The 22,835-nt window shown below is 34.9% G+C and overlaps 3 protein-coding genes across 3 annotated transcripts; 2 read left to right on the top strand and 1 right to left on the bottom strand.

The window, feature by feature from the left end:
• Positions 1-3,354: 3,354 nt before the first annotated feature.
• LOC111486682 (polygalacturonase-like) lies at positions 3,355-5,546 on the bottom strand. Its single transcript, XM_023133899.1, has 4 exons — positions 5,102-5,546; positions 4,145-4,434; positions 3,820-4,048; positions 3,355-3,729 (listed from the first exon to the last, which is right to left on the bottom strand). Exons 1-4 carry the CDS (start codon positions 5,534-5,536, stop codon positions 3,511-3,513), a joined length of 1,173 nt encoding a protein of 390 aa, XP_022989667.1. The 5' UTR covers positions 5,537-5,546; the 3' UTR covers positions 3,355-3,510.
• A 3,006-nt stretch (positions 5,547-8,552) lies between these two features.
• On the top strand, positions 8,553-10,672 carry LOC111486681 (polygalacturonase-like). The gene is made up of 4 exons (XM_023133898.1): positions 8,553-9,000; positions 9,665-9,954; positions 10,060-10,288; positions 10,379-10,672. Exons 1-4 carry the CDS (start codon positions 8,566-8,568, stop codon positions 10,595-10,597), a joined length of 1,173 nt encoding a protein of 390 aa, XP_022989666.1. The 5' UTR covers positions 8,553-8,565; the 3' UTR covers positions 10,598-10,672.
• Positions 10,673-19,679: 9,007 nt separating this feature from the next.
• LOC111486680 (polygalacturonase-like) lies at positions 19,680-21,642 on the top strand. Its single transcript, XM_023133897.1, has 4 exons — positions 19,680-20,124; positions 20,701-20,990; positions 21,105-21,333; positions 21,424-21,642. Exons 1-4 carry the CDS (start codon positions 19,690-19,692, stop codon positions 21,640-21,642), a joined length of 1,173 nt encoding a protein of 390 aa, XP_022989665.1. The 5' UTR covers positions 19,680-19,689.
• The last annotated feature ends 1,193 nt before the right edge of the window (positions 21,643-22,835 follow it).

Here is a 22,835-nt window from a genome sequence, read left to right as displayed (position 1 = left end):
TAATACCTTTAAACTTTAAAAAAAAAAAATTCAAAATTACTTTTATTTTATATGAAAGCCGTTAATATTTTATTTCAAAAATATCCTTGAACTTTAAAAAGTTATATAGACAAAAATCGTTTATTGGCATCTCATAGATTAATCGTTTATTGGCCCCTCATAGATTATCTCCCTTATTAATGTTACTATTAGAAGTTCCTGGGTAGTTTTGAAACGTGCTACTATAAGTAAAGATATATCTGAACTTCTTAAAAAAGTTGTGTTTAGTATTAAAGAAAGTTTTGAAAGCTGAAGAGTATTTTTTAAACTTTTTCAAAGTTTAAGGGTATTTTTAAAACTCCATTATTAACTATTTTCATCTAAAATGATCGGTAAGAATATTTGTAAATTTTTTTCAACATGAACATACGAGCAACTACGAACACTAAACCTAAAGATTGGATCAAAGAAGTGGACTTTGGGCTTTGAGTTGACAACACAAAGAACCAAAACCTTTTTTTTTTTTTTTTTCAACTTCAACAATTTCATGTCAAAGAACCATGTTCCAATCAAGCAATCAATATCTATTATAGCTTTGGTTATTTATATATATCTATATGTTAGGAATATTAATAGGATAACTTTTGATCTTTTTTAAAGCAACAATCTTATCTCTTATTAACTTTTATCGAGACTGTGATATAATCACCTATTCTATAGATAAGGTTTGCTATCATCATAGGGTCAAGTTCAATAATTATATGAGCTCATTGTATATATATTTTAAAAAAATGATTTAGATATTTTAGAAATAAATAATTATATAGGCCCCATCGTAATAAAGGGATTGATTGTCGAGGAGGCAGAAGAAGGTCTCTCAAGCTTCAAAATGCAACTTTTGAAACACGGGAAGTGGTGCAATGTTGGCACATCAATGTCATCTATCATTGTCCTTAGAATTTTATATCATAAGAAAAATTGTAACGGCCCAGATCCACCGCTAACAGATATTGTCTTCTTTGTGCTTTCCCTCAAGGCTTTAAAACGTGTCTGTTAGGGGAAGGTTTCCACACCCTTATAAATGGTGGTTTGTTCTCCTCCCCAACCAATGTGGGACATCACAAAAATGCTCAAGAGACTCATCTTGCGACACTCGCCTATGTCATAACGTACATGTGTCATGGGGTAACGTATATGTACATTCTAAAGCATATATATGAACTATCAACAAAGATGAGTCATACGGTAACGTGGACCGTTAGTTTGAGTTAATTTGAGTTAAAAATCTCATAAGAATCTCAACTTTTAAGGTCATGACTTGAGACCCCATCTAGTCCCCATTAAGCTTGTTTTCACTTTAGATTTAAAATTATGTCTACACTTCTTGTTGTGTTAGAGGATGCACCATCATTTTCGGTCTCATCATAAAATTTCTCTTACTCAGCCCTTGTTATTGCTCGACAAGCAACACTCATATGGCATCACTACTTTCGACATAACATGAGAGGCACAACCTATTGTCTTCTAGTATAGTTATGACACCCACATCTTGAACTGAAGCCAACTTTTCCTTTTTCGAGGACTAATGGAGGGAAACGAAAAGAAAAAAAAAAAATCTAAATATCTTTCCCCTTTCTTCCTCTCTCCATCGTGTTGTCACACCACCACAACCCCACAACTTTTCAATCTTCTTCTTTGATTATGGTAGTTTCTCTCAAACGACACAAATAGACCTAAATGATCCCTCATCAATGAAGAGAGCACAACTGTTATGAAACTCTTAGAATTTGATCTAAAAAACCTTGTTGAAGATCCAGACCTTTAAATCTAAATTATCCAAGAATTTCAAAAACGATAGAAATCAAAGTTTTGGAATGGATGATCTTGATGATCAAGATCAAGAGTAAATAAAACTTATTTTTAAATTCGTGATTCGAATCACTCGAAAAGATAGCTTGATCAAGATTACTTGAATGACTCTAGCATGCATTTAAACACGGAAGAAACTCATGGCTTGAAATTTTTAATATCCAAAGTATGCTAAACCAATAACATGAATGACTTTATAATTTTGAAATTAAACTTCATACTAATTTATGCTTAATTACATAATTGAAAGATTGTAATTTATGGACGTTAATACATAATGACCGCCATCTAAATTAACTTATAATCTTAAAGATAATTCTTAAAACTTAAAATAAAACATCATGAAATCTCTATGACAAAATTAAAACACCTTATTTGCGAAGATTAGTCCTCAAATTCAATTGATTCCATTGTAATGCAAACTTAAAATCATTTGCATTTTGTGGTCTAAATCTTCTTGATGACTTCACTTCTATCTTTAGATCATGCACGGATGTAAAAATGAAATGGGAATGTTGCTTCTTGTTTTTTCCATGAATTGATGTTGTCTCGGGCTGGAATCAATCATTTAATATGTATTTTAATTTCTTGTAAGAATTCAAAAGTAAGACTAGAATTACCTTTGATCAAATATCTCAATACAAGAACACTTGATTGATATTCAAATCACTTTAGAAATAAGATTGATCATGTCAAGCTTGAATGATTCTAAACATGCCATCTATGAAGCTTGATTCTTCTTTAATGTGACATGAATTGATGCATCTTATGATAATTTGAACAACATTTTTCTTCACATCTTCCTTCAGATTTATATAGCATAATTGATGTATTGGTTCATACCTCCACTTCTTCAAGAGGATTTGTTCTCGAATATATTTGTGAACCTTACAAAACTCTCTCACGTATATTCACTCAAAGGCACTTTATTTACACTCATTCACACAAATGAAACTCTCATTCTCACCTCTTAAAATTTTCAATAGAGCCAAGATTGAGTTTCAAACTCTGGGTCGATTAAAAACTAGAGAAATAACAATAAATAAAAACCAAATTGAAAAGAACGCAAAGGAAACATATATCCGATCTTGAGTCTAAAACTCTAATACCAAATCATAAAAAATCAACAAAAGGAAAGCTCCGATACCAAATGTCCTGAAACTCTTGTGATTTGATCTAAGAACCTTGTTGAAGAACAAGACTTTAGATCTAAATTACCCAAAAATCTCAAAAACGATAAGAAACAACCAAAGGGAAGGTTTTACAATAGATTACCTTCATCAAGATCAAGAGTAAAGAAAACTCGATTCTAAGCTCGTGATTCAAATCACTCAACAAGATAGGTGATGTTATCTTTCCTGTATCCAACGGTACTACTATTATTTCTCAATGATTATATTTGACATGACTTAGGTACTTGTTTAATTCTTTGAGCCTTATTATTTGTTCAATATATCTTATCTTTATATACTTAAAGTAGTGAGAAAAAATATATAGGGTGTAAAAAGGACCAATTCATTACATAAATACATTAGGAGGGTTGATTAAATACACCATAGTAATTTCTATGATTGCTTAAGAATACATATTGACATTAAGCAAATCATGAAAGGAAACTCTAATCAAATGAGATTTTCAATTAAGAATGACTTTTTTAATTCATCACAAGCAACTTTGTGGCATAAGAATTCCCGTACTTGATCCTCCAACGTTGTTGCATGTCGATGTCGATGCCTTGTTCTTATACGTAAGCTTGATGTCCTCCAAACGTACGTTATCACATGGATTAGTAGAGCTGCAATCAAATGTCATAGCCTCTGATGTTGCTGATGTTCCTCCAATGTTTTTGTACCTCACATCGCTAATCTTCACTCCAGCACTCTTTAAAACAACAAAAACAACCATTTATTAGTTTATTTCGACACCGATTAATGATTTAACGTACTTGTAAAAGGAAAACAACTTAGTTACCTGACCAGGACAACCTATATTGTCCGGACAATAATTTTGATCGATTATGATGGGATTCTTAACATTGTTCATAACGATGTTCTCAAACACAACATGTTTTACGTAACCATTGCCAGGCCTCGCCCACGTCTTTATCCTCACACCATTATCGGATTTAGTGAACACTGCGTTCATCAATGTTACATTTTGGACGCCTTGTTCGTCAAACTCTTTTCCCAAGCTCCCAATACTGCATTATTATTATTATTATTATTATTATTATTATTTTTTGAGATTAGATCATAAAATTGTTTGATATGTTGTAAAGAATTGATTCATTCATTACCTTACGCCATGGCCAGGCCCACATTTGATATGAGTCATAAACAAATTCTTAGTTCCATCTCCAATGGATATGCAATCATCACCAGTTTGGATGGTAGTTCCTGTGATGGTTACATCGGTTGATGACTGCACATGAATGCCGTCAGTATTGGGGCTTTGGTCGGGAGCCATTATCTTCACATTCTTAACCAATACATTATTGCAACTGTTAATTGTAATATGAGACTGCCGGCTATTGATTGATGTCAGCCCACTTAAATAGATGTTGTTCGCCCAATTGAATGTTAGTGACTGCATCAATTCACCAAAGAAAAAAAAAAACATGTTACTCTCCCGATAATGATGGCGGGAATGGAGTCCCACATTGACTAATTTACAGGACGATCGTGAGTTTGTAACTGAGGAATACATCTCCATTGGTACGAAGTCTTTTAGAGAATCCCAAAGCAAAGCCATGAGATGTTATACTGAAAGTAGACAATATCATACCATTACGGAGAGTCGTGATTCCTAACATGGTATTAGAGTCATACCCTTAATTTAGCCATATCAATAGAATCCTTATATCTCGAACAAAGAATTGTGAGTCTCGAAGGTGTAGTCAAAAGTGACTAATGTGTCGAGCAAATGACGTACTTTGTTTGAGGGCTCCAGATCTAGAAGGAGTCGAGGGTTCTATAAAAGTGTAGTCAAAAGTGACTGACGTGTCGAGCAAAGGGATACTTTGTTCGAGAGCTCCAGAAAAGGAGTCGAGGGTTCTATAGGCCTCAGGGGAGGAGGTTCTATGGTGTAATTTGTTCGAGAAGAGGATTGTTGGGAGGGATAAGGAAGGAATACATCTCTAATCGTATAAGACGTTTTGGGAAAGTCCAAATAAACCACGAGAGCTGGTCAAGGTGTAAGGACAGTTAAAGTAATTATATTAATAATTATATGGTTAAGGTTTAAGACGACATACCCTAGCTCCCGGTGGACAATCCTTTCCAGAGTCCCTGCAGGCCCAATACGAAGCGCCCTTTGCGTCAATGTTGCCGCCGAAGACAGAAACATCGTTAACTTTAATGAACAAAATCCAATACCCAGAACTTCCAAGGGCACGGAAGTCTAGAGGTGCCACAAGGGTTCCATTCAAACGGAAGGTAATCTTGTTCTTACATGGCCCTCTGAATGTGATGGGTTTGAGCAAGAATCTTCCCTTAGGGACACTGATGGTAGACGGCGTGGAGGAGGTGCAGGCCGATGTCCATGCCTTGAGAAAGGGTCGAGTCGAGTCGGTTTTACCGTCGGGTTTTGCACCATAAGTAATCACATTGTAAGTGGCTGCACTTGAAAGTTGAATGAAGAAATAGAAGGAGGAGATGATGAGAAGTAATGCTTTGATTGTGTTGGCCATTTTTGGAGAAGAGAAGATGATGGGATATAAGAGGCATAACAAATGGGTAGTGTTATTTATAGTGATAGAAATTGGAGTGACATGCACTTCTCCATGTGCATGAATATGCCTAATTGAGGTGGCGGCTGATAAGCGGTGGTTTGATTAAAATGAGGGAAATCTGCGGTGGTTTGATACATGCATTCTTGTGTTTCCTATTACGTAAACAATAAGTATTATTGTTTGAATACTCAACTAAATACGCCGTTAACTTTATTTTGAATCTATGGTATGGATATTTACAACATTTTATGGCATAAACACCACTGTTTTATTTGCATTGTGATGCACGGTCTCCAAACTAATTAAATATATGTTAATTGATTAAAAGTACAAAAACAGCCATTCATATGCTCGGTCTTCCCTTGAATCCAAAAGCACAACATAACTACCAATCCATGAAGCTATTTGTGGAACTTTGGTAGTTATCAATTTCTGGAACAAGTTTAGGAAAATTTGTTTAGGACTAAAGTGTGTAAAAAGTTGGAGAAAATTTATTAGTACTTTCTCCCCACAACAAAATTATGGACAGGAAAAGAATTCAAGTACTCTCACTTCAGAACTTTTGATTGTACTGCGTATGTCTGTGTTGATCCAGAGAAGAGTGACAAACTTGACACTAAGCCTGTGAAGTGTTACTGCATAGGTTATGATTCTGACATGTTTGGGTACAAGTTTTGGGATGTCAAGAACAAGAGAATCCTGAGATATTGTGATGTGACTTTTGATGAAAATGTCATGTATAAGGACAAAAAGAAGAAATGTTTCGGGATAACAAAGCAAGTTGGAGTTGAGATTGAGTTGGGGAAACATTCATTTAGTGATGTTGTAGCAAATACTCAAGGAACTTCTAATACTGTTGTTGAGGAATAGAGGTGGAGCAAGTGGCACGTGAGCAGGTGTTGAAAAGATCATTCAGAGCTATCAGAGTACTAGATATGTATGTAACTTCATTACACTATCTGTTGCTGACTGATGAAGGGGAACCAGAGTCCTTTGATAATGCCCTACAATAGGAGGATACAACGAAGTGGGAGCAAGTCATGTATAATGGGATGTCTAGGATTCAGAAATGTGCTGCTCTATCATCCACTAAGGCTGAGTACATGGCAATAGCTGAAGCTAGAAAGAAGATGATATGAGTGACAGACTATCTAGAAGAATTGGGCAAGAAGCAACACAAGAAGGTTCTTTGTACAAATAGTTAGAGTGTCATATAGTTGGTTAGTTAGAGTGTCATACAGTTGGTGAGAAACCCAGTCTATCATTCAAAGATAAAACACAGAAAGCGATCCAATTTCACTCGCAGGTTAGTGGAAGATGGTAATGTGTTTGGAGAAGATAGAAGGTGCAAAGAATCCAGCAAACATGTTGACAAAATGTGTTAATGTTGGAAATTGAGGTTGTGCAAAGCCTCCATTCGTAGGGTGCAATTAAGATATTGATAATAGTTCAATTATATATGAAAAATAGTCCTAACGACTATTTATAATAAAAAGCTGGTAAAGATATATTTGGTACATTTTTATATGGGTTAAAACTATATATATATATATATACTAAATTAAAACCATATATATAACCGGAAGATGTAAGTTTTCATTGTATTCTCAAATCCTTTGGCCAATATTCCTCTTCCATTTTTTCTCTCCACATTTTCTCTCTTATTTCTTTGTGTTCATCTAGATGGAGTGTGTTGTTGTGCAATCCTAACAGATTTCTCTCTATTTTGATATACATGGTAACAGACTAAATATACTTTTGAACGTACTATATGGAGACATGGTGTTAACACTCCACTACATGTTACATGCATATATTATGACGTAGGCACGAGCTAAATTTATTAAGTGTTTCTTCTTTAGAAATTTGATTCTAAGAACAATGATGAATGATATAAGAAAATGATTCTACATGGAGACAAAAAGATTTACGCCTTAACAATACCAAGATGGATGATGCCTTCGAAATCTCAAATATGAAGTTTTCGTGGCCGTTTGAGCGAATTGTGAAAGCGGATATCATTTTGATGCTTGTGATAGGCACACGAAGTATTAGTGAGACTCAATAATTGTTTGTTCGCATCATACTAATTTGGGCTGTCCGCCTGTTTTCTTCTGTTCTAAAAAATATAGATGCTATAGTTATGTTGCTGCGCCTTGGCATTCAAGGGAAGACCAAACGTAAGAATGACTGGTTTTGTACTATCAATCAATATTATAATGTATTTAATTCATTTGGAGGCCGTACACCATAAAATTTTGTCAATATCCATTCCAAAGATTCAACTTAAAGCTACCGACATCTTTGAGGGTGTATTTTGTTGGATATGATCATGATCAAAATATGTCGAAACAAATAAATTAAGTTAAAAGAACGGTTGGATGATGAAAATCCTACGTCGGCAAATTTAAGGAATGATCATAAGTTTATAATCAAGGAATACTATCTCCATTGGAACGAGACCTTTTGAGGAAGTCCAAAGCCAAACCATGAGAGTTTATACTCAAAGTGGACAATATCATATCACTGTAGAGAGTCGTGTTCATTATTTTAAACATTAATATTTTTCAATTCTCTTCGTTGCTCCAAATAGAACAGACCTCCAATGACTATTTAAAGTGGAGAATTCTCTTTGTTGATGTGAATAGAACATCCATCCAATAACTATTTACGGTGAACAATTCTATAGATAAAAGGATTGACAATTTTCCTAAATAATCATTATCCTAAAATTGCTTCAATTTAATAACTTCTTTTCATAGTCACGTATTCAAAGAATAATACTAATTTATATGTAATAGTCAACACAATATTTTGAATAATAGGAAGATTCAATATAAAGTTTCCCTCATTTTAATCAAACCACCGCCTCAATTAGGCATATTCATGCACATGGAGAAGGGCATGTCACACCATTTTCTTTCACTATAAATAACACATTCCATTTGTTATGCCTCTCATATCCCATCATCTTCTCTTCTCCAAAAATGGCCAACACAATCAAAACATTACTTCTCATCATCTCCTCCTTCTATTTCTTCATTCAACTTTCAAGTGCAGCCACTTACAATGTGATTACTTATGGTGCAAAACCCGACGGTAAAACCGACTCGACTCGACCCTTTCTCAAGGCATGGACATCGGCCTGCACCTCCTCCACGCCGTCCACCATCAATGTCCCTAAGGGAAGATTCTTGCTCAAACCCATCACATTCAGAGGGCCATGTAAGAACAAGATTACCTTCCGTTTGAATGGAACCCTTGTGGCACCTCTAGACTTCCGTGCCCTTGGAAGTTCTGGGTATTGGATTTTGTTCATTAAAGTTAACGATGTTTCTTTCTTCGGCGGCAACATTGACGCAAAGGGCGCTTCGTATTGGGCCTGCAAGGACTCTGGAAAGGATTGTCCACCGGGAGCTAGGGTATGTCGTCTTAAACCTTAACCATATAATTATTAATATAATTACTCTAACTGTCCTTACACTTTGACCAGCTCTCGTGGTTTATTTGGGCTTTCCCAAAACGTCTTATACGAATAGGGATGTATTCCTTACTTATCCCTCCCAACAATTCTCCTCTAGAACAAAGTACACCATAGAACCTCCTTCCCTGAGGCCTATAGAACCCTCGACTCCTTCTCTGGAGCTCTCGAACAAAGTACCCCTTTGCTCGACACGTCAGTCACTTTTGACTACATCTTTATAGAACCCTCAACTCCTTCTAGATCTGGAGCCCTCGAACAAGATATGCCCTTTGCTCGACACGTTAGTCACTTTTGACTACACCTTCGAGACTCACAATTCTTTGTTCGAGATATAAGGATTCTATTGATATGGCTAAATTAAGGGTATGACTCTGATACCATGTTAGAAATCACAACTCTCTATAATGGTACGATATTGTCTACTTTCAACATAATATCTCATGGCTTTGCTTTGGGATTCTCCAAAAGACCTCGTACCAATGGAGATGTATTCCTCATTTACAAACTCACGATCGTCCTGTAAATTAGTCAATGTGGGATTCCATCCCGCCATCGTTATCGGTAGTAACAATGTTTTTTTTTTCTTTGGTGAATTGATGCAGTCACTAACATTCAATTGGGCGAACAACATCTATTTAAGTGGGCTGACATCAATCAATAGCCGGCAGTCTCATATTACAATTAACAGTTGCAATAATGTATTGGTTAAGAATGTGAAGATAATGGCTCCCGACCAAAGCCCCAATACTGACGGCATTCATGTGCAGTCATCAACCGATGTAACCATCACAGGAACTACCATCCAAACTGGTGATGATTGCATATCCATTGGAGATGGAACTAAGAATTTGTTTATGGCTCATATCAAATGTGGGCCTGGCCATGGCGTAAGGTAATGAATGAATCAATTCTTTACAACATATCAAACAATTTTATGATCTATTCTCAAATAATAATAATAATAATAATAATAATAATAATAATAATAATAATGCAGTATTGGGAGCTTGGGAAAAGAGTTTGACGAACAAGGCGTCCAAAATGTAACATTGATGAACGCAGTGTTCACTAAATCCGATAATGGTGTGAGGATAAAGACGTGGGCGAGGCCTGGCAATGGTTTCGTAAAACATGTTGTGTTTGAGAACATCATTATGAACAATGTTAAGAATCCCATCATAATCGATCAAAATTATTGTCCGGACAATGTAGGTTGTCCTGGTCAGGTAACTAAGTTGTTTTCCTTTTACAAGTACGTTAAATCATTAATCGGTGTAGAAATAAACTAATAAATTGTTGTTTTTGTTGTTTTAAAGAGTGCTGGAGTGAAGATTAGCGATGTGAGGTACAAAAACATTGGAGGAACATCAGCAACATCAGAGGCTATGACATTTGATTGCAGCTCTACTAATCCATGTGATAACGTACGTTTGGAGGACATCAAGCTTACGTATAAGAACAAGGCATCGACATCGACATGCAACAACGTTGGAGGATCAAGTACGGGAATTCTTATGCCACAAAGTTGCTTGTGATGAATTTAAAAAGTCATTCTTAATTGAAAATCTCATTTGATTAGAATTTCCTTTCATGATTTGTTTAATGTCAATATGTATTCTTAAGAAGTATCATACTCTATTTGTTAGTAACTCATATCATGATTATTATATGAAAAAAAAGATCATTAAAGTATTTTTCTTTAAACATTTGTCAATAAACTTAAACGTCAATCAAAAATAATAATAGCATGGTTGCATACGGGAACCATTGTTTTCGAAACAAAATGCTACTATCCTACTCTAACATAGTGTCTACAATTTAAATGTGGAAAAACTAGCCATTGGGACTAGGTTCCATGACCTCCTCAATTGACACCATATATCATACCTTTACATTTAGTTGAAAAAATATTGAACATATTGTTGGGAATGAACGCTTCATTCACGCAACAGAAGGGTTGGAACCAATTTTATTTTATTTAAAACTAATAATCAAACTTAATTTGAAAACATATGGAGAAAGTTATGGGGTCCTTAACTTTGGGGAGGAGATCGCAACTTCAAATATGGAATTCAAAGGGATCAAATAGGAAATGAAAGAGATAAGAACTTTCATATGAGACACCTACAAGTAAGTACAAAAAGATTTTCTTTGCTATGAGTCCAACACAAGATCGAGACTTGACTTGTGAGAGCCTTTTCAGTTGAAATTGGGCTAGTCTTGGTTGGAAAAAGGATAGTGAAAGAGATAAGAATAAATAGAATAAATGAATGTTGCAGCAGTGCTTTATTATTGTCTACTGACTTGATGCTTGCACGGTTACACAATTCCAGTATTTATATAGCACGGTTACACAATTCCAGTATTTATATATACACTGGGAAAGAGTAAATCATGGAAATCTAGATAAATTCAAATCTACTAACAATCTTCTAAAATCTCGGTAGTTTGAATATTTGAATCATATCTCAACTACTTTAAATCATATCTTCATTTTGAATACTTTGAATCATATCTCAACACTCCCCCTTGATTCAAAGTTGCAGATGTCAAGTACAAAGCTTTTCTTTTGACAAGGCCTTCGTAAATATGTCTGCTTTAACCCATACAATGTCTGTCTTAGCTTGTATACCTTTGTTTCTTTGTCATTCTTTATGAATTCCTCTAGCGGTGTTACATAAACCTCTTCTTGTAAATCTCCATAAAACTTTTCGTTTGGTAGGTCAACCATATCCCATGTTCCATCTTTCTTAACGAACTGCATCTCTACTGCCATGGCTTTCTTGCCGTCTTCTTTTTCAGTTGCTTCTTCATAATTCATAGGGTCTGAAACAGTAAGAGCAAATTGACAGGATGCATATATGTCAGCTAAAGATTTATACTTCCTTGTAGGTGTCTCATCTGAAAGTTCTTCAAAAGAAGAATTGTTGTTTAGTGATGCTGAAGATGATGAATTTGACACACTTTGCGTTGCAGTGGATGCACTGGGAGATGTACTGGAGTCAACCCTTGTCTCTTCATTTGGGGAAACTTCAACTGTAATCTTTTGCCCCTTGTCTCTTCATTTGGGGAAACTTCAACTGTAATCTTTTGCTGCTCCTGTTCTTTACTCCAATCCCAACTCACGTTTTCATTAAATATCACATCCCTTCTAACTAAATCTTTTCATTGATGGGGTTGTATAATTTATATGTCTTTGATTGAGTACAATAGCCAATGAAAATGCATTTTTCAGATTTTTCATCAAGCTTTTGACGAATTTGAGGATGTTTCAAAGCATAAGCAACACAGCCAAAGATTCGTAAATGAGTAGAGTTTCAAAATCACGTCTTAGAGATTGCAATTTCACTGTCATGACCTTTGAATCTCCTAGAAACTCCTTATGTAGAATTGACCATGCCTGCTTTGATGTGGTTGCTGCTGCAATTCGTGAGAAGATAGTCTCATTAACTGCTGAATAATGAATAAAGCCTTGGCATCGTTTTTCTTGGTTTCCTTAGTCTCTCATCTTCTTCTATTGTGGGTTCTAATACATCAACAAACTCATGCTCCACCAAGTCCCATAGCTCTTGCGATTTGAGCAAGGTCTTCATCTTGATGCTCCACCGCTCATATTTCTCACCATTAAAGATCGGTAACAACGGTGCGGAGGAAGAAAAGCCAGCTACTGCCATTTTTGTTTTGTGAAAGAAAATAAGCACTCGCCCTCGTGTCGAACGAACTTGGCTCTGATACCAAAATTGTTGGAAATAGGGATAGTGAAAGAGATAAGAATAGATAGAATAGATGATGCTGCAATGCTTTATTCTTGTCTACTGACTTGATGCTTAGAGGGTTACACAATTCCAGTATTTATACGTTATACACTGGACCATAAATAGTAAATCATGGAAATTAAATTCAAATCTACTAACAATCTCCTAAAATCTCCTAAAATCTTGGTAGTTTGAATATTTGAATCATATCTCAACTACTTTAAATCATATCTTCATTTTGAATACTTTGAATCATATCTTAACAGTCTTGTGGTGTCGATTCCTAATTAGTTTAAAAAATGATCGCTCATGCTGGAGGGAACATTTTCAATGAGGGATCAGTCTTCTAATTCACGTAAATTTGAAGAAGTTATCATGTACAAGCCACATGCAAGGTGTTGAGGATTGTTGGAGTCCCACATTGAGAGTTGTTGTTCCTAATCTAGTATCCAAGCGAGGTTGGCATAGGTTGTCATATCTCTTGAAACTCCTCTATGATTCGTTAGTATTCTCACAATATCATACAAGGATGTCATTCTCACTAAGTGATGAGATTCTTGATAAATTTGATGATCTAGAAAATAATATAAGCATTAAAACCTCAATAGGCGGATGATTTGTATCAGATGGATGAAATAGGGTATGTGGACTTGTAGATTTAGGGTGGAAGTTTTATGATCTAATGTTAAGAATGAGAAATAAAATTGGGATCGAAAGTGTGTATTCCTATTGATATTCATATCATTTAAATAGGATACAAGCTATCAAATCATAAAGGAAAGAATATTAAAATATAATATTTAAGATATATTTCATAACTAATATATTCTCCAAATATTATATCTCAACATCCAACAAACGAAAAATGTTAAACTCCAAGAGAAATAGGTTTTGATGAAATATCTTTGTGGTGATCAACCAGTGAACTCACTTGAAATATCTTTGTGGTGATCAACCAGTGAACTCACTAGAAAGGAAACAAAGAATTTGAAAGTCAAATCTTAAGTATGCCAACCAACTATTATAGGAGGTGAATTCAGGGAAAGTAAAATAGTATCTCAATAACTTAGATGTAAGAAAGAATTTGAAAGTCAAATCCTAAGTATATGGATGCAATTAATATAAAAGATTGATGACCAATGTAGTAAGATGAATAAGGTAGGACTAGTTAATTATCTATATCTTTTATGAATAAAGATATTTGAGTATTTTAGGAATTTAGATATCTTAAGAATAAAGAAATCTAATTATTTTAAAAATAAACATTTAGATATTTTAAGAATAAACGTGTGGTCGTCTATCTTTTACTATCAATATCCCTCCACCCCATTAAGATTTACAACACAAGTTATTCCAAGCAAAGGGATCGGTAGTAGTATCCTACAAAATATCTTCTAATTTCTTCTTGATTAGTCTTAATAAAAATAGGTTGTGATCAACAACATGATATAGAGTCATACCATTATCTCAACTTAATCATGTCAATAAAATCTTCAAGTGTCGAACAAAAAAAATTATGAATCTCGAAGGTAGAGTGAAAATGACTCAAATGTTGAATAAATGGTATATTTTGTTTTAAAGCTCCCACAGTTGGGCCTTACCACCCAAGAAAAGGAAAGGAAAGGAAGAAAAAAATAAATAAAAGGAAATAAATATATGCATATATCTGGTCAAAGTCAACTAAGGAGCATTACGGTCATTTTACCCTTAAGTTACTTTATGGGTTCATGATACCCTTAAGTTACTTTATGGGTTCATGAGAGGCCTTGGGCAAATAAAAAACGAAGAGAGGGAAAGTTTTGGAGTGAGAGCAAGAAACAGCGGCCATAAAACTCGCTGGACTACCGTGGAAGTCGTCTCTAGCCACGATCTAGGAGTAAGGACTTATTCTTGGGAGGAAGAAGGCTTTTTGGGTGACCGGAGTTCCATTTTCGGTCAAGAGTCGAGAAGATCCACGAGGTAATCTTCCATAATTTTTTTTTAGATCCGAGACTTTCCATTACGAATTGAGGGCTGAAATTTTGATATGTTCATCTAGGAAAGATTCTTTCACATCTTTCATGAAGGAACTTGGCCAAAAACTTGGCTTGAAAATGTTGTTCCAAGAGTTCTTTCCAAGAATGGTAAAGAGGGAATGTACCTATTTCCGATGTCCATAAATAGGTCAATGTTGAAGTAAAATTCAAGAAAAAAAATAGTAGGACATAGTTTGAATTAAGATATACAACTTTGCTAAAGAAATCGAATCAAAATGAGTTATAGATTAAAAGATATGAAAATGAGGAAAGTGGGAAAAACCTAATCACTTATGCTTTGTGATTTCTAGGAGGAGTGAAAAAATTTCCCGACAAGCCACATGTCAACTGGCGAGAGGAGGAGCATGTTGACACGTGTCACTCGATGCATAGAGCAACTCGTCACATGCAAAATAATACTAAGGCCCTTAGAGAAAGATAAAGGACTAGAATAAGAACCAAGAATCAGAGAAAGATCAAGGATTAGAACATGGATCAAGATTCAAGTTCTAAGAATAAGAACAAGAACCATAGAACTAAGGTCGTTAGAAATAATCAAGGTTTCAGAATCCAAAGACCAAGGTTTTGGATAGAACATGATACAAACCCACAAATCAAGACCAATAACTAAAGGGTCTAAGTACTTGCGACAAGAACAAGAATGAGAAAAGAAAGATTGTGATACCATAGCATATCAAGGACACGATTAAGAGCTTACAAGTTGGCTGCTTACTGAGTCTTTGTTCTTATTCCTTATTTTCCATTTTTTTCAGGTACTAAGGAGTTAGGAGCGATGCCATAGAAAAACCTCACCTGTCGTCCTTCACCCTTTTTTATTTTATAATATTTTGTGTCGTTCCTTATTTTGTGTTTTAACTGTTGTGTTGTGTTTTAAGTACTTTGTATAAACTTTATTTTGATATAATATAAATATAATGTATGTTATGTTTTAAATTTGGTTGTTTTATTTCGCGAAAAATTTACCTGTCTTTTTGGAGTCATTGAGTCAGCCCGGTCTTTACACTATCATCTAATGATCATGCCCAATCCCTATTAGTGAACCCATATAATTAGAAATTAGAAAATTTAGAATACCAATTTTCATACTTCATAGTTCCGAAAACATAAACTAAGACTCTTTTTACTGATCCATAATGAACCTTTGAAGGATCGTTGCATAAACTTATAAATAATACCAGTAGAAAATACAACGTCGGGTCGTGTAAGTGTTAAGTAAATTAATCCGTCAACTAAGCTTTTGAGCCTTGTACCATCTACCATTTCTGTTTCATCCTCATGGTGAAGTATAATAAATTTACTCATAATATCTTTGGTATATTTTCTTTGTGAAATAAAAATCTCATCTTCAACTTGATGTACGAAATCACTTTTATCTTTCTTCTTCACATATAAAGTAGGTTCATTCTCACATCTCATCATTTTTCTTAAAAATACCCATTAATCTTGTTATATCAAACTCGAGGGGCCTACTTTAATCCATATAATGTACTTATTAGCTTGTATCCCTTAGTTTCTTTGTCTTTCTTTATTAATTCTTCTGTTGTGCTACATATACCTCTTCTTGTAAATTTTCGTTAAGAAATGTTGACTTGACATGAAACATATAAACAAGCCACCACAATTCTGCTATTAATGCTAGAATAGTTCTTATTATTTCAAAGCGAGCTACTGGAGAGAGTTTCTTTAAAGTCTATACCTTGTTATTGTGCATAACCTTTTGCCATAAGATATCTTATGTTTTTTTGTATGCTTCCATTTGGTACCCATTTCAAGTTAATTGCATTTTTTTCATTTAATAAGTAAATCATCTCCCATGTTTTATTTTTTCTCAATTGTCTCGGTCTCTTCCACCATGACTTTTTGTCAATCTTATTTTTTCTTCATAACTTATAGGGTCTGAAAGAGAAAATTGACATGATGCATATATGTCAGCTACATATTTTTATTTTCTTGGCAGCGTCTCATCCAAAGATTTTCCAAGAAAAGAGTGGTTGTTTAGTGATATTGAAGATGATAAATTTGACAAATTTTGTGTAGTAGTAGAGGCACTAGAAGATGCACCAGAGTTAACTCTTGTCTCTCCATCTGGTGAAACTTCAACTGTAATCTCTTGCTCCTCCTACTCTTTACTTCAATCCCAACTTACATTTTAATCAAAACATTTCATGCCTTTTAAGTGAAATCTTTTCATTAATAGGGTTGTATAACTTATATGCCTTTGTTGAGTACAATCGCAAATGAAAATGTACTTTTCAGATTTTTCATCAAGTTTTTGACGAATTTGAGGAATTTTCAAATCATAAGCAACACAAGCAAAGACGGTTAAATCACTTACAAATGGTTTCCTTCCATGTCATGCTTCATAAGAAGTTTGATTCATAACAAGCCTTTGATGGTGAGAGATTTAATAGATAAACAGATATTGCTACAACATTTGCCCGAAATTGGTTTGAAAGTCTTATTGCTTGTAACATACTTCTTGTTATCTCCACAACAGTTATGTTAGGATCACACAACAACGCACACACTCGATCAAGATGAACACAAAGAACAGAAGAGAGAAAATTCAAGGAGGTATATTGGCTAAAGGTTTTATTGATGACTTCAGGTTTGTACAACATAGAAGACAGAAAATGAAGAGAGTACATTTGGAAAGCATGCATATGAGGTATATATATGGTTTCAGTTTACTAAATATTGCTCCGGTAAATCTTTACGAAATATCTACCCTATATATCCCTACTAGATTTTACGAAATATCTCACATATATATATCTACCATGTAGTTACCAAATATCTACCAAATATGTCTCTAGCACATTTTTACTCTAAATATGCATCAGGCTCCATATCCCAACAAGTTCGATTTTTTTGTTCAACGATTCCATTTTGTTGTGGAGTGTAAGGGGTTGTTAACTCCTTTTGGATACCCTTTTCTTCACAAAACAGATTGAATTCTCTAGATATGAAACCACCACCTCTATCCGTACGAAGAACTTTAATATGACAGCCACTTTGGTTCTCTGCCATAGCTTTAAAATTTTGAAACTTATGAAAACTTTCTGACTTAGTAGGATGTAAGCTTAGCATGCGACTATAGGCATCAATAAATAGTACAAAATATTTACTCCTGCCCGAATTTAGTTTGCATTGACGTACATAAATCAGCATGAATTAGTTCTATACAATTTGAAGTTACTTTTAACTTTTCTAGCGGAAATAAACTTCCTAGTTTGCTTGTCATAAACGCTTCATTAACATAAACTAATTGATCAATTTTTGGTAACCTGAAGACCATACATTTATACTAGAGTATTTTCAGGCTCTTCATATGAAGATGTCCATATCTCAGATGCCATAATATCGTGTCATCTTCTATGCTAGCCGCAAAAGCTAAATCCCCCATGTTAGAAACATCCAATGGAAACCTCTTATTTGAAGTCATGACAATTTGAACTTTATGGCCTTAATTCTTATTTGTAATGAAACTATGTGTTGTCATCAAATAGAACATAATGTCTTCTAGTCATCCATTGTTCAACACTCAATAAATTGTACCTAAAATCGAACACAAATTGAACACTTTCTAATAGTTTTATCTTACTATGACTTGTTTCAAACTTTCTTATAGTTTTATCTTACTATGACTGGTTTAAACTTTTATTGTGTCTTTTACCTCAACTTGCATCTCTCTTGCATTGTCAAGTTGCACCTTAATTATTTGGCTCTCATCAAGCTTTTAGAATAAAGATTTTGTGCTTGTCATATAGTTCGAGCATCCCCTATCATCAAACCATAAATCACCTTTTTTGGGTTAATATCAATACAAATCATAAAAAACATTTCTTCTTCTCCATTTTCTGCTCCAAAATTCTTTTGTTGATGTTTATACCAACTATAAGTTTTTATATGCTCATATCTTCTGCAATAGTATCGAATGACATTCCTTATGTTACTTTGCTCATTGAATTATCTTTGTCCATCATTTTTCCCTCTATTCCTGTATCCACAACCACCATGGCTGCTGCGAAATCCTTCTCTTCCACTACCTCTACTTGCTAAACGAATATTTTCTCTTTCGTTATTGTCCGTTTCCTTCACTTAAGTGTCTTTTTTTCATTCCTTTACGATAATCTATTGATTTTTTACTCATGACCTTAAAGCCCATTAATAGATCATTAGCTTCTACTAGCAACCGTGTAGTCAAACTTTGGAACATCACATATGCTATGTTTGGTATCAACATAGCTTATGTATATCTAAGAATATCTAAAATTATTCATGTTGAGATAGGAATCAAAGCTGTCCGCCTGCTTTCTTCTGTTCTACGAAGCTATCTTACCTATTAATGCAAGAAAATGATTAAAAAATATATATAACTCATGAAAATGGGTGCCGTAGCTATATGGCTACGCTTTGGCATTCAAGGGAAGACCAATCGGCAAACGTACGAATGGCTGTTTTCGTACAACCAATCAAGATTGTCATATATTTAATTCATTTGGAGACCGTGCATCACAAGGGCTTTCACTATCCACACCAAAGTTTCAACGTAAACTTACTTATTGTTTACGTAACAGGAAACACAAGAATGTATGTATCCAAATTTACGTGAAAAAGAAGCACACAATTTGTGCGATAAACAAAGGAAAATGCATAAGGATTGCGGCGAGAAGATTTCCCTCATTTGCATCAAACCACCGCTTAACAGCCGCCGCCTCAATTAGGCATATTCATGCACATGGAGAAGTGCATGTCACTCCAATTTCTATCACTATAAATAACACTACCCATTTGTTATGCCTCTCATATCCCATCATCTTCTCTTCTCCAAAAATGGCCAACACAATCAAAGCATTACTTCTCATCATCTCCTCCTTCTATTTCTTCATTCAACTTTCAAGTGCAGCCACTTACAATGTGATTACTTATGGTGCAAAACCCGACGGTAAAACCGACTCGACTCGACCCTTTCTCAAGGCATGGACATCGGCCTGCACCTCCTCCACGCCGTCCACCATCAATGTCCCTAAGGGAAGATTCTTGCTCAAACCCATCACATTCAGAGGGCCATGTAAGAACAAGATTACCTTCCGTTTGAATGGAACCCTTGTGGCACCTCTAGACTTCCGTGCCCTTGGAAGTTCTGGGTATTGGATTTTGTTCATTAAAGTTACCGATGTTTCTTTCTTCGGCGGCAACATTGACGCAAAGGGCGCTTCGTATTGGGCCTGCAGGGACTCTGGAAAGGATTGTCCACCGGGAGCTAGGGTATGTCGTCTTAAACCTTAACCATATAATTATTAATATAATTACTTTAACTGTCCTTACACTTTGACCAGCTCTCGTGGTTTATTTGGGCTTTCCCAAAACGTCTTTTACGAACAGAGATGTATTCCTTACTTATCCCTCCCAACAATCCTCTTCTCAAACAAATTACACCATAGAACCTCCTCCCCTGAGGCCTATAGAACCCTCGACTCCTTTTCTGGAGCTCTCGAACAAAATATCCTTTTGCTCGACACGTCAGTCACTTTTGACTACACCTTCGAGACTCACAATTCTTTGTTCGACATATGAAGATTCTATTGATATGGCTAAATTAAGGGTATGACTCTGATACCATGTTAGAAATCACAACTCTCTATAATGGTACGATATTGTCTACTTTCAACATAATATCTCATGGCTTTGCTTTGGGATTCTCCAAAAGACCTCGTACCAATGGAGATGTATTCCTCATTTACAAACTCACGATCGTCCTGTAAATTAGTCAATGTGGGATTCCATCCCGCCATCGTTATCGGTAGTAACAATGTTTTTTTTTTCTTTGGTGAATTGATGCAGTCACTAACATTCAATTGGGCGAACAACATCTATTTAAGTGGGCTGACATCAATCAATAGCCGGCAGTCTCATATTACAATTAACAGTTGCAATAATGTATTGGTTAAGAATGTGAAGATAATGGCTCCCGACCAAAGCCCCAATACTGACGGCATTCATGTGCAGTCATCAACCGATGTAACCATCACAGGAACTACCATCCAAACTGGTGATGATTGCATATCCATTGGAGATGGAACTAAGAATTTGTTTATGGCTCATATCAAATGTGGGCCTGGCCATGGCGTAAGGTAATGAATGAATCAATTCTTTACAACATATCAAACAATTTTATGATCTATTCTCAAATAATAATAATAATAATAATAATAATAATAATAATAATAATAATAATAATAATGCAGTATTGGGAGCTTGGGAAAAGAGTTTGACGAACAAGGCGTCCAAAATGTAACATTGATGAACACAGTGTTCACTAAATCCGATAATGGTGTGAGGATAAAGACGTGGGCGAGGCCTGGCAATGGTTTTGTAAAACATGTTGTGTTTGAGAACATCGTTATGAACAATGTTAAGAATCCCATCATAATCGATCAAAATTATTGTCCGGACAATGTAGGTTGTCCTGGTCAGGTAACTAAGCTGTTTTCCTTTTACAAGTACGTTAAATCATTAATCGGTGTCGAAATAAACTATTAAATTGTTGTTTTTGTTGTTTTAAAGAGTGCTGGAGTGAAGATTAGCGATGTGAGGTACAAAAACATTGGAGGAACATCAGCAACATCAGAGGCTATGACATTTGATTGCAGCTCTACTAATCCATGTGATAACGTACGTTTGGAGGACATCAAGCTTACGTATAAGAACAAGGCATCGACATCGACATGCAACAACGTTGGAGGATCAAGTACGGGAATTCTTATGCCACAAAGTTGCTTGTGATGAATTTAAAAAATCATTCTTAATTGAAAATCTCATTTGATTAGAATTTCATTTCATGATTTGTTTAATGTAAATATGTATTCTTAATAGTATTTCGCTTTAAACATTCTCATAGACTTAAACGTTTGTAAAGCTATTTCAAACATAATCAATCAAAAATAATAATAGTATGGTTGGATTTGGCCAAAGTTAAGCCAAAGTTTTCAAAAGTGGACATATATTACATACACAAAGTTTCGAGACTACCATGAAAGATAATAATAGCATGATATGATGCCTTTCAAAAAAAAAAAAAAAACGGGTTGGATTTGGGCTAGTCTCATGGAGTCGATTCCTAACTAGTTTTGAAAATGATCGCTCATAGTAGAGGGAACATTTTTAGTGAGTGATCGGTCTACTAATTCATGCAATTTGAATAAGTTTTTACATATGAGCGTGTTGAGAATTGTTGGAGTCCCACATTATTTAATTAAGGGAAAAATCATTGATATATAAGTAAGGGACATTTTCTTCATTTGTACGAAGCTTTTTGGGTAAAGTTATGAAAGCTTATACTAAGAGTAAACAATATCATACCAATGTGGAGGATTGTTGTTTCTAATCTGGTATCCAAGCGAGGTGGTATATGTTGTTATATCTCTTGAAACTCTTAGTATGATTTGTGGTTGTAGTTTTGACTAATCTTTCACATCAGGAATAACTTCTTGAGATTATTAGTGAATAAGTTTCTTCATGTCAACCAACACGATTGGGTGATCTCTAAATCGTAGGAGGAATCAAGAAACTCAACAGCAACAACTATAACGGCAGGACATGCATGATGTCATATCTACAAGGAAATGAAGAAATGGAAGGCAATGTTTGCCTTGAAAACCACAATTGAAGAAGAGATGTTGGATCACATTCGGGATGATAAGATACTGAAAGGGTATGAGACACATTTGAGATGTTTTTCTCGAGTATGAGACACGTTTGAGACGCTTTTCTCAAAGAAAAACATGCAAGGTTACAACTTCTAAAGAACAAGTCGTTATCAATCTCACAATGCGATATGATGATTGCTCAGTACTTCCACAAGGTCAAATGGATCTATCGAGAGATTACTGAACTAGATTAAGAGTCTATCATCAGAGTAGCTCGAATAAAAGGATCATCAAAGAATCATCATCCACAGATTGCGACCAAAGTATAAA

Source organism: Cucurbita maxima, unplaced genomic scaffold, assembly GCF_002738345.1.
Source record: "Cucurbita maxima cultivar Rimu unplaced genomic scaffold, Cmax_1.0 Cma_Scf00011, whole genome shotgun sequence".
Lineage (NCBI taxonomy): Eukaryota > Viridiplantae > Streptophyta > Magnoliopsida > Cucurbitales > Cucurbitaceae > Cucurbita > Cucurbita maxima.
The sequence above is the reverse complement of the archived record's forward strand: the minus strand, read 5'-3'. Positions and strand labels throughout refer to the sequence as shown.